This window comes from Lissotriton helveticus, chromosome 3_1, assembly GCF_964261635.1.
Source record: "Lissotriton helveticus chromosome 3_1, aLisHel1.1, whole genome shotgun sequence".
Classification (NCBI taxonomy): domain Eukaryota; kingdom Metazoa; phylum Chordata; class Amphibia; order Caudata; family Salamandridae; genus Lissotriton; species Lissotriton helveticus.
Genome location: NC_136061.1, coordinates 1,827,357,846 through 1,827,370,885, shown reverse-complemented (window position 1 = coordinate 1,827,370,885; position 13,040 = coordinate 1,827,357,846). Strand labels below are relative to the sequence as shown.

The following is a 13,040-nucleotide window of genomic DNA, read 5'->3' as shown; positions in this document are numbered from 1 at the left end:
TCAGCAATATTTCAGCTCGGGGGACGAGAGAGAGACGGCAACATGCAGGCCAAACATACTGAAGGTCATTTTTGGCCCATGGGTCGTCCACTACCAAATCCTGGTGCTGATATATTGCAGGTAATCCAAACAATTCTAAATAATCTGCCAATTGGAAAATGGCTGCCCTTACACACTGGAGCTAATGTTTGACATATGGCAGGGGCACAAATGAAGTATGAATGCATGTCTGACAAAACACTAGCACAGTCGATGTAATTCTGGCCACAAGCGGTGCACTGCATGTGGAGAGGCACCAATGAAGGGAATGTTGGTCTTAACACCCTGGATGCAATTTCTTATATATGGGGTAAGCACATTGTAAATCTGAAAAACAAAAGGTCATCTCCTGGAGATGGTTTGGCTTCCTTGGTACACTCTAAAATGACCGATGACCTTTGAGCATATGTGTATGAAAATCGCACTCCATAATGCACTATGAGGCGCTTTTCCCCCCAAAATGTTATCAGGGGAGAACATGTCCCTATTCTATGCATGAGTACCACGAATATCCCAGGTATTATCTTTGAATTCTGGGACTTTCAGTACTGGGTTTCATTGGTTATTGCAAACACGAGAGGGATCCCTCACACCAAGCGTCCTCCGGCTTCCACACCCTCCGCCTCCTAAGTAAGACTCTCAAATGGATCCCCCCTGAACACAGGAAAACAGTCAAGCACGCCTTGGTCACCAGCAGACTAGGCTACGGCAACGCACTCTACGCCAGAATAAACAAAAACCTCACCCGCAAGCTACAGAAAATCCAGAACGCCGCTGCAAGACTGGTCCTCAACCTGCCAAAACACAGCCACATCTCCCAGCACCTTCGCACACTGCACTGGCTTCCCTTCAAAGCAAGAGTCACCTTCAAGATGATCACCCACGCACAAAGGGTCCTCCCCGACACCGGACCAGCATACCTGAACAGCAGACTCAAATTCCACGCACCCCAAAGAGCCCAGCCCAGCTCCACTACGCCGTGGTCCCACACACCAGGAAAACCAGACCGAGAGGCTGCGCCTTCTCCTTCATCGCAGCCAAGGCCTGGAACACCCTTGTGCTCCACCTCAGGCAGACTGCAGCGCTCGCCACCTTCTTAAGAAACCTCAAAACCTGGCTCTTTGACGGACCCCCTCAGAGGCACTGGAGCCTGCTAGCCCCCACCCCCAGCGCCTTGAGACCTTCACGGGTGAGTAGTCGCGCTTAATAAATGCCCGTTTGATTGATTGAGCGGGCAGGGTACCAGTAGAGAGTAAAATCCTAAAAAATCCACTTGTGCTGTCCTAAAGAAGGCGGTTATCAATATTTCCACCGAAACGCTTCTAACGCATATATTTATACACTGGGAAGCTTTACACGAGGAACTGTATTCATTATAGATCCCTGTTGATATTAAAAGCAGATCGGTAACAGTGTGGTACCTGTTTATGGGAAAGAGGAGGTTTCGAACGTAGCTTGGATGGTGATAAATTCGAGTGTTTGAGAATGGAAAGTTGGTTTTGCACATTTATCCTAAGAGAGATTTTACTATGTGTTAAACACGGCTGCAACACTCAGCACCCAACAAAAAAAACAGATCTGGATAAGGTAATCCTACATAGAACCTGAAAACTTGAGAGCACTGCCATATGTCACTTTGCTTCATGTCATACGTTGACTTTCCGTCAGTCGTTGCTATACTGGTAATCCAACATTTCATCGTGGGAAAGTGAAACTAAAAAAACTCAGAATACTTCGTGCACTTTGCTGTAAACAAGGCTAACTGAAGGTGACCCTCGTGACATAAGGCACAACTATGGAAATAAGTAAAAAGATGGACATTTTACACTAACAATTTAAGTGTTAGCACGAGTTTAAGGGCTTGACGTTATGCCAGACTGGGCGGCGCTCCAACTCCCACACCTTTGTGGATTAACAGGGCGGAATGCCGGTGCAGCAACACCCCCACCCCCCACCTTGAAGCTCCCCTCACCTGACCAGGGCGGTGCACCCGAGCATCAGCGGTACCAGCAATATCAGGCGAGAGACCCCCATGGCTGCGTGCAGTCCTGGCGCGGCAGTAAGTGCTACACAGCTCGCTGTCTCTTCTCACTGGACTTTATGATCCGTCTCTGCTCGCCTCCTTCCTCCTGTTATTGAACAAGCAGTTACTGGGGACTAGGCATGTGACGCCGCATCAGCTGACCGCGGCCACAGAGGGTCATGTGATCCCGCGTCAGGTTTGGGAGGGGCGGGTCTTTAAATATGAACTTCAAAATTCAACAGGGAATCAATGAAAGATTGCGTTCGTAATGGAACAATACGGATTAGGAGCATTGGAGGACTTGTTTGCCTCCGCGCGTGCGTTTGTGATCTCCACTTGGAATCCCAGTGAAATCGTTTCACGGGGAGTGGCATGATGATGCCAATAACAGACCTTAGAAGAGGGGGATTTAATAGAGAATCGAGAGGATTTAATTTCCATGTACACTTTCATTGAAGTGAAGGGTTTTTAACCGAGGGAAGAAGTTAAAGCCGTTTATGGTTTTAAATCGGCTTGTAAAACGTATAATCGCAGTGGCAGATGCGTGTTTGATGTGACCCACGCATTATTGATCCCCGTGTCTAGGGTGACCAACTGGCATGAGTGCAAATTCAGGACGGGGAGTGTAAAAATTCAGGACAAAGGGTCAAAATTCAGGACAAAAATTCAGGACAGAAGGTCAAAATTCAGGACAAAACTTTGGGACAAAAGGTACGTTTTACAGACACATCAGAGGAGGTAGCTCAATAATATATAAGGAAATAGACAACCAACATAAGTACAAGTCAAAATATTTTTATATTAGGTTGAGACAATTGTGCACGTCACAGTTTTTCATGCAGCTTTGAGCAACTGGGTAGGTGTTTTTGTGGTATTTCATATGATCATGATCTATTCATATGGTTACTGCGCTGGGTTGTCCAGTCTGATATTTCGTCTGAGAAGGCATGTTTGGTGAGAGAACTGGTTGGATGGATGGACTTAGTTACCAGCATCTCATATCAGAGTTCCACTGTGAGATGTAAAGCAGCCCGCATAGAATGTAACTAATTGGGATCTGCAGTGCTGGACTAGAATGCAGTCCTCTGAGTGGCCAGCACTATGTGTCAGATCGCGTCAGGTATTCCATTTCTGTTCAGCTGGTGATGATTGGTTATGGGGCAGGTACAGTACTGAGTGATGGATAAGACCTGTAGCGCACAGGTCTTATGTGAGGGTAAGAGCATGAAGCAGGAAAACAGAGTTATTAACCACCCTGCATGAGCTATGCTTGGCTGCACACTGCTGAGTGGTATGGCATTATTGTGGGCCAGAACGAATAGATAGTAGTTGACATTACTATATAATGTCCTGGCTAGCCATATATCAGCCCTCCTTATTTTACCTATATATGATTGGGCTGTTTCATTCTGTAAGGTTTAAGCTGCAGATTCTCACTGATGCACAGAAGTGTACTATAGACTAGATACTGTATACATTGTTGAGGCAATTTGTAGTTCAGAAGGAGACACTTTCTTTTACACACAGAACATTTTCTTTTGAAATAGAAGAACAATGCCAACATGCAGTTTTACTGATAAAACCATATAGCGCACAAATAATAATGTTTTGAAATGTGGTTTCAGCAAATATGTATCATTCGAACATCACCAAGTAAAGTGCCTTGATTGTTTTTATCCTATTAAAACTTTGTTTTGAGCACACTTCTGAATTACAAACAAGTGGTCCATTTGTGGTTTCCTAACTGTAGACATGTTTTAAGATCTTTGTACAGTTCATCGACTCCACAGCCAACCACACAAAGGAACTCTTCAAAATAGTCAAACAATTCTCCAAACCAACAGCTATGGAGACCATTCACCCCTCTCAGACTACTTCCACAGCAAGACCACAATCTACAACAATTTCAACATCCAACCTACCACCCTCAACCACGACGACCTCAACCAACCAGCCAAACCATCACCATCTGGTCACCGCTCACCACCCTGTCCACTTCAGCCATCTTGTCTTCCATCCACTCAGGGCCGCCCATCAACAGCTGCCCCCACCACCTCTACAACCGCGCAACAAACCCAATCAACACGCAACTCACCAGCATCCTTAACTCCTCCATCTTCCCAGACAGATGGAAACACCTCAGAGAGAAACCCTCCGCTGACCCCAATGATCTCAAAAATGATCATCCAATCTTCCTGCTCCCTACCTGGCCAAAGTTCTAGAGAAAGCCATTAACCAACAGTTCACCGAATTCCTGGAACATAAACATTTACTGGATGCCTCTCAATCAGGATACCGTGCCAACCGCAGCACTGAGACCTCACTCATTGCCGCCACAGGCAACGTCAGAGCACTCCTCAACCGTGGAGAAACCATGGCACTGATTTTCGACACAGTCTCCCTGCTCTCTCAGCCCCACCCTGTTCAACACCTACATGACCCCCATTACAGATGTCCTCAGATCCCACAGACTCAGCATTATCTCCTACGCAGATGACACTCAACTGATCCTCTCGATCACCGAGCACCCCTCCAAAGCCAAAACCAACTTCTGCAAAGCCATGACCAACGTAGCCAAATGGATGAGAGACAACTGCCTCCAACTTAACTCGAACACAAATGAAGTACTGGTCTTCAGGAAGAACACATTCACATTAGACCACAGCTTTTGGCTTGCAGAACTCTGACCCATGCCCACACCGACCAACCGACCATGTACGCAACCTCACCATCATCCATGACAGCCAATTCACCATGAAATGACAAGTCAATGCAGTCGCCTCTTCCTGCTTCCACACACTTCGTGTGACAAGCAGAATCTTTAGATGGATCCCTATCAACACCAGAAAGACCATCACTCAGGCCCTCGTCATCAGCCGCCTCGACTATGGCAACGCCCTCTACGCCGGCATCTCCAACCAGTTCCTCACAAGGCTCCAGACCATATAGAATACTGCAGCCAGAGTCATCCTGGACTGCCACAAGTTAACTCGCCTTGCATACGACCTCCACTGGCTCCCCATCCAGAAAAGATGCCAGTTCAAGATCCTCACGCATAGTTGCAAAGGTCTCCATGGCTGTGGACCTGCCTACCTCAACCATCAACTGAACTTCCACCAACCTGCTAAACACCTGCCCTCCTCTTCACTCGCCCTCGTACAAATCCATTGCAGCCTTAGCAGTAGCCTCTCCTTCTCCTACATCACTGTCAAGACCTGGAACAACCTTCTCCTCCAGCTCCGTACAGCCCCTTCGCTGTCACACTTCAGAATGAGACTCATGACCTGGCTCTTCGACTGAGGCACAGCGCCCATATACCCCTAGGGGTGACAGCGTTGCACTTTACAAATGCTGTTTGATTTGTATGATTTGATTTACAGGTATTCAAAGGTTGTTGAGTGTACAAAATACTGACAGCTTACAGCATTTGTTTTCACACCCCCAAGAAAATTTGGGAATGCATGGTGCATTCTACAACACATTTGCCATTAGATATTCAACTGTATTAGCTTCTAAAGCATAGTAAATGATGACCTTATTGTGCACCAGGATAGGACAATCTTTGTTGGGGCTCTTGAACGATTCCATCACTATCACCAACATTACCTCCTACCTCTTCTTAGTCCCTCTCTCACATGCATTTCATTTTTTTTATGGCCCTTCTCATACCAGTATAATGTGTCGGAGCACTTTACATCACACACACATACAGAGACAATTAATCATACATGTATAAATCAGTGTTTAAAATTTTTTACATCGGGCAAAGGAGACTTCAAGGTGTAGGATGCACATGTCACCCATACCGGTAGGCATTTTTTAAGTGTGTTTGGTCTGAAGAAGCACAAACTCAGGATTCAGAACATAACATCGTGGTTAGGGTTGACTTTAATTATATGAATTTATTTCAACCCAAACATGCATTTTTTAGCAACATCGGGCTAATGAAAGACTGGGAAGAAGCCATAACTTTCTAACCTATACAAAGCTGCTCTTTGATGGCAGTTCATAGCTCACTGTGCAAGATTATGATTGTAATTTATGAACTGCACAATAACTAAAGAATCTCTGTAACAAAAGCAGTAACCCAGTGAGCATACATAAAATACTGTATTTTGATATGCACAGTACACATTTTTTGCAGAAGGCATATATATTAATCCTCTGCACTACCTTATCAAAACTGCCACTGGACAAAACTCCCATCCCTCCCCAGCAGATACATTAATCACCAGAGTTATTGTGACACTTTTATTGTTGCCTGAAAACTGCTGGATATACAAGGAACTTAGCAATGCTTTCAAAACGACTGTACTGCTACAAAACCGGCCCCCAGTAACAAAACCAGCCTCCTACCCTTCCAGCCTCCTGTGGAAAATCCCGATGCCAAGTACGGCCCATCCGCCAATGGTGCCCTTCACCTTCACCTAGACCCTCTCTCATGGGTATTTCATTTCTTGTATTGTATTATATTGTATTTGCATTTTATAACGCTTACTACCCCTGTCAAAGTGCTTTTTCGGCGAGTAGCACGCTACTCGGGAACCCATAAAGGATTAGTGGTGAATTAGTATAGTGAAAAATATGAAAGTAATTTGAGTGGTGGATATGTTAGTCAGTTATTTGGATTGAGAAGGATAGTAGAGGGATAGAGAAGTGAAAAAAGTTTGCTTTATATAGCGCTTGCTACCCCTAATGGGGTGTTAAAGCGCTTTTGGTGAGTCTCGTGCTACTTCGGAACCCATAAAGGATTAGTGGTGAATTTGTATAGTGAAAATATGAACGTAATTTGAGTGGTGGATATGTCAGTCAGATTATTTGGATTGAGAAGGATAGTGGAGGGATAGAGAAGGGGAAAAAGGTTTGCATTTATATAGCGCTTGCTACCCCTGATGGGGGGTTGAAGTGTTTTCTTTCGGCGAGTAGCACAATACACTGGAACCCATACATAGTGCTTGTCATGCCAAGTATGTAGGGCAGGGTGTCAGAGCGCGTTAAATCACACACAAATTATATTGAGACAATGACTCATATAAATGTACAAGTCAATGTATAGGAAATGTTACATAAGACAATGAGGGGTACAAGGTGTACAAGTCGAATGTCATCTATATTGGTAGGTATTATATCTTAAGAGTGGGTGGACTGGGTAACTATAAAAACTCAGAAGTTAAAACCTAACATGTTGGTTGGGATTGCTTTTACTAATAACTATTGTTTACATTGACCTATTTAGACTAACACAACAGATAGCAATGGTTTGCAAATGAAAAGTTCAGGAATGGAAACATGGAGCCAGGAGGCAGGGCCGGCACTTCATAAAGCTAGGTAAGACAGGACCCTTTAAGAACTGCCAATGCGTTACACCAAAAACAATAAAGATCTGAAAACAGCCTTATTTCTTCTGTAGAGGGAGCACACCAAAACAAACTCCTATTTTGCTTGGAACGCTAAAAATCCTTATAACGTTCCAAACTCTGGCCTCGACTCGGCAACATATGAGGAATAGATAGTGTGGTCCTTTTGCAGTTTTTGTGCTTCCGCTCATCTCATCAAAGAATGAAAAGCAGCCAAAGGCAGCACCGGAACCAGACCCATATTACACAAAGTTTATGAGCAAGAATGGCCCTCCATGAAAGGGCTTGGGATGGAAGGTGGAACCCATAACACCAAGATATTTTTTTAAACGGGCCGACTTTTTATTCTTCACATTTCTTTCCTAAATATGTTCTTTGAAAATAGTTGCATTTTATAAAGGACACTAACGATACATCTGGCACAGTGCCCATGAGCAGTGTGAAATAACGTGCCTTCACTTTGCCTAAAGGTGATAAACTAAATCACTTTATGGTGGTGAATAAAAACAGCATGTAATCAGGAAATTGCAAATTAGACCAAACATCGTGTTCAGCTTTATTCTTACTTACATATACTGCACATGGGTCACCACATGTCTTAACTGCCCAGACTGGCCCATTGTCATTCTGTATGCGACAATCAGCCGGCATACAGAATGACAATGGTACATCACAGTCTGTGAGAGGCCGGGGAGGGGCTGCTCTTGAGCCGAGAGGAGTGTGAAGAGGCCCCAGCAGGGAGCTCTCAGAACACTGAGGCTTCAAAAAGGTGAGCATGTGCAGGTCGCCGTAAACCCCAAAATTACGGACAAAGGGCGTCCGTAAGAGGGATCTTAACGGACAACGGACATGAGGTCCAATTTTCGGACTGTCTGTGAAATTTACGGACGGTTGGTCACCCTACCTGTGTCATAAACGTAAACTCCCAGCCTCAACTGAGGTATTGTTGAAGTAGGTTATTCTGCTTGCATGTGAGCAATTTGTGCAACTCTGAATGAGGGGCCTTGGTGTGCAAATGTCAGTACAGCATAGACTGAGGCAGTGGAGTTGTAAACCCCTCTCCACCCCCGCCACAAATTAGCAGCTAGATCAATAGACCAAATCCAATCGGGGAGGCATCCCTCACATGTCCACCCCGGGGTACTAAGCAGGGCGATTGATGCATACTGCAGGACAGGCCTTTAGGGGCTCAGGATTGGCCAATTTAGATAGGGGAGGGGTCAGGTTGAAGAGATTTCAGGGGACACTTGGGCACAGTGGTAGAACACTGTGGTCCTGGCAAGTACGGTGGTGGCTGTCTTTGTTTTTATCAAGTTAAACACTATTGAACAGAATTGGTGTTTATAGTGCACAAGGTGCATTACAACTGATCAAGCATCCATATTGTGGGCCACCTCCCCCCTATTGTCCTGCTTGGGGGCAGGTGGGCATCGAAACGATCTCTCAAATACTCAATAATGGCTCCCTCAAGGGCTTTGCAGCCCTCAGACAACTTCCACCTGACTCCACGTCAGTATTGGTGGTACCTCTAACTCTGCCAATGTTTTTACAGTCGTTTGGGGGCACCTCACTGGGACCTAGTGGCCTCCCCTATTGCTTGTATACAGGTATGGGAGTTCTATTACGGAGTGATGTCGGGTCTGTACAGTACTTTGATATGTCACAGATATTTCCTACTCTTGTCGTGTGATGGAGCAAGGTGGAAACAACATTTTTTGTATACCCCTTGTAAAATTAACTATCCGTAACAATATGTACTAAACGTATGTGTTAGATTTGGGGGTCTCTGGTTGTCACAGGTAGGTACTTGTGACAAACAGGGACCCTCTCCTCTAGTCAAGGAAACGGGATAACACACCTAAAAAAAAACCTGCTTACCCTCTAGGTTGCGTGGCGCGAGCAGTCAAGGCTTATTTCAGAGGCGTTGTAAGTTAAGCAGTTGTGACCACATACAGTAACCCAGTGACAACACTACAAATGGACACCACACAGGTTTTATATAAAAAATAAGTAGACTTTATATAGAGTTACCACAAGACCATAAACGACAAAAATACACACTATGATTACTTTAAGATGGTAGATTAATCTTAGTTCAGTTCAGTTCTTAGATACGACACTGCGTCAATGTACCTTAAGTTGCGTTGCGCTTCCACGACAATCAATGTCGCAGCGATGGGAAATGCGTCAAAGTTCAGGTGCAAAGAAATAAAGACGTGAAGATCTTCCAGATGCGGCGCACTTCTCGGGGATGCGATAAGCTCTCGGTTCGATGCGTGGACTGCAGTGGCGACACCCTTACTATTCGACGGTAACAGCTCTAGTGGCGACGCTCTTCTCCACGATGCGTGAAGCTTCCGCTTGATGCGACAACTACAGCGGCAACATCCTAGATGCGACAGCAGCAGCTCTGATGGCGGCGCGCTTCTCGGGGATGCGAGGTGCTCTTGGTCGATGCGGTGCAATGCGACAGTTCCAGCGGCAACACCCTCCTTCTCCGGAGTTGCGACGGCAGGCACAGCGACGGCGACATGCTCCGACCTCGTTGCAAAATTCTTCTCCTGATGCGGTGCAGTGTGACAACCACAGCGGCGACACCCTCCTTCTTCGGAGTTGCGATGGCAGCAGCAGCGACGGCGACACGCTTCCTCTTCGTTGTGGCACGCTTCTCTCTGATGCGGTGCAGTGCGACAGTTCCAGCGGCGACACCCTCCTTTCTCCGGAGTTGCGACGGCAGGCTCAGCGATGGGGACACGCTTCTCGTTGAGTCGCGCTTCCAGCTCCTTGCGACACGCAGTTCCTCAGCAGGCCCAAAACAGCAGCAGGCACTTCCAAAAAAAACTCTGGGGAGCTGGGGGGTGAAGTCTGTTGTCCCTGAGACTTCAGCAGGAGGCAAGCTCTTTTCCAAGCCCTTGGAGATCCTTCACAAGTTGAAAGCAAAGTAAACAAAGTTCCTTTCTCCTTCCTTTGGCAGTAAGGCAACCACTGCAGGCCAATCCCCCAAGCAGCAAATAAACTCAGGCATACTAAACTCGAATTTCTACCATGTTTTCTGAACCTGTTAGGGTTATAAAATGTAACAATTCTAACAGCCCATTCTGGCCCATGGAGAACAGGTAGCCTTGCAATAGTGAAAAAACGAAAATGGCTGTAATTCTCAATTAGGACATGCCCACTCATTAGGGCTTGTCCTACCTTATACTTACAATGCACCCTGCCCTTGGGCCTACCATAGGGGTGACTGATATGAAGAAAAGGGAAGGTTTGGGACTGGCAAGTGGGTGCACTTGCCCAGTCAGCATGACAGTACCAGACTACACGCAGGTTCTGCAATGGCAGACCTTAGACACATTTTACAAGGCTGCTTCTGTGGGTAGCACAACCAGTGCTGCAGGCCCACCAGCAGCATTTGGATTACACGACCTGGCACATTCAGTGCACTAGACTAGGGTCTGACAAGTAAACCAAAATAGCCAAACATGGAATCACTAATCCATACATTAATTTACAATTGGGAGCACTTGCACTGTGGCACTGAATAGCAGTGGCACAGTGCCCAAAGCTTCTAACACCAGCAAAAACATATGAGTCAACAGCAAAAATGGAAGGGAGACCCACGCCAATGATGCCAGGTCTAACACGTGTCCCCTCCAGCTGAAAAGTGGGGAGAACTACCCTAACTCCTGGGAGTTCTCTTGACTAAAGCGGAAACATCTGGACAGACCATCAGCGTTGGCATGTTCTGTACCAGGGCAGTGTTCCACCGTAAAGTCCATACCCTGTAGGGAGATGGACCACCTCAACAGCTTTGGATTCTCACCCCTCATCTGCATCAACCGTCTGAGGGGTCTGTGGTCTGTCTGAACCCGGAAGTGAGTCCCAAAGAGATATGGTCTTAGCTTCTTCAGAGCCCAGACCACAGCAAATGCCTCATGCTCAATAGCACTCCACCTCTATTCCTGTGGAAGTACCCTTCTACTGATAAATGCTACAGGTTGATCTAGGCCCTCCTCATTCATCTGTGACAAAACAGCCCCCACACCATGCCGTGAAGCCGCTGTCTGGACAATGAACTCTCTTGAGAAGTTGGGTGCCAGGAGCACGGGCACGTGCACATGGCAGCTATCAGGGCCTTAAAGGCTTTCTGACAGGTGTCAATCCAAATCACTTTCTTGGGCTGCTTCCTGGAAGTCAGCTCTGTCAAGGGTGCAACAATGTTGCCATATCCCTTGACAAACCTCCTGTAATACCCGGTGAGACCTAAAAAGACTATCACCTCTGTCTGGGTTTTGGGTGGCTCCCAAGCCAGGATGGTTTCAATCTTGGGTTGTAGGGGCGCCACCTGGCCGCTCCCAACTTAGTGTCCCATGTACACCACAGAACCCTGCCCGATCTGGCAGTTACTCGCCTTGATCGTGAGGCCTTCTTTCCGCAGTGCCAACAACACTTCACAGAGGTGGCGCAGATGTTCCTCCCAACTGACACTGAACACTGCGATGTCATCCAGGTAGGCGGCACTGAATTCCTCCAGTCCAACCAACACCTGGTTGACCAACCTCTGAAAGGTAGCAGGGGAATTCTTCATCCCAAAAGGCATAACACGGAACTGGAAATGCTCATCTGGTGTGGAGAATGCTGACCTCTCCTTTGCCCCATCAGTCAAGGCGATCTGTCAGTACCCAGACGTTAAGTCAAACGTGCTGAGGTACCGTGCAGCCCCTAGCCGATCTATGAGCTCATCAGCTCTGGGGATGGGGTGCGCGTCACTCTTCATGACTGAATTGAGCCCTCTGTAGTCCACACAGAACCGGAGTTCGGGTGTGGCACCCGGCGCTGCAGCCTTCGGGACCAAGACCACTGGGCTGGCCCAAGGACTGCTAGATGACTCAATCACCCCAAGTGCAAGCATCTTTGAGACCTTCTCTTTAATGCAAGCCCTTACCCTGTCAGTTAACCTGTAAGACTTGTGCTTCACAGGTAAGCTGTCTCCTGTGTCCACATCATGGACGCACCAATCTGTGACACCAGGAACCAGCGAGAACAGATCAGGGAACTGTCCCAGCAACTGGCGGCAGTCATTCTGTTTCTTAGGGGTCAGGGTGGAAGAGAGGTTAACACCATCCACTGACCCATCTTGCTCTGAGGCTGACAGGTGGTCAGGAAGAGGCTCAGTCTCCTCCTCCATCCCAGCATCTGTTGCCAAGAGCATGCCCACTTCAGACCTCTCTAAGTGGGGCTTAAGGCGGTTGATATGAAGCACCCTCAAGGGGTTCCTAGGAGACCATAAGTCCTCCAAATAGGTAACTGGACTCTTGCGCTCCACAACCTCAAAAGGTCCGGTCCACTTATCTTGGAGTGCACAGGGCTCCACTGGAGCCATGACCCCCACCTTTCGTCCAGGCTGAAGCTCTACCAAAGTGGCATTCTGGTCATACCAGCGCTTCATCTTCTCCTGGCTGGCCTCCAGATTCGCGTGAGCGAGTTCACTGAAGCGCCTGATCTGGTTCCTGAAGGCCAGCATGTACCTATATACATCCTGTGGCGGTTTCCTGGGAAATTGCTCCCAGCCTTCATTAACCAGACTCAGAGGTTCTCTGACCGGGTGTCCATAGAGAAGCTCA

The 13,040-nt window shown here is 47.0% G+C and overlaps 1 protein-coding gene across 1 annotated transcript in view; it reads right to left on the bottom strand.

The window, feature by feature from the left end:
- The window catches only part of CTSD (cathepsin D), a 66,026-nt gene extending 63,785 nt beyond the window's left edge, over positions 1–2,241 (bottom strand). Inside the window, exon 1 of the mRNA XM_078682755.1 lies at positions 2,012–2,241. Within this exon, the coding sequence (XP_078538881.1) occupies positions 2,012–2,073 (62 nt within the window). The 5' untranslated portion in view covers positions 2,074–2,241. The remainder of the gene's footprint in view (positions 1–2,011) is intronic.
- Between the last annotated feature and the right edge of the window lie 10,799 nt (positions 2,242–13,040).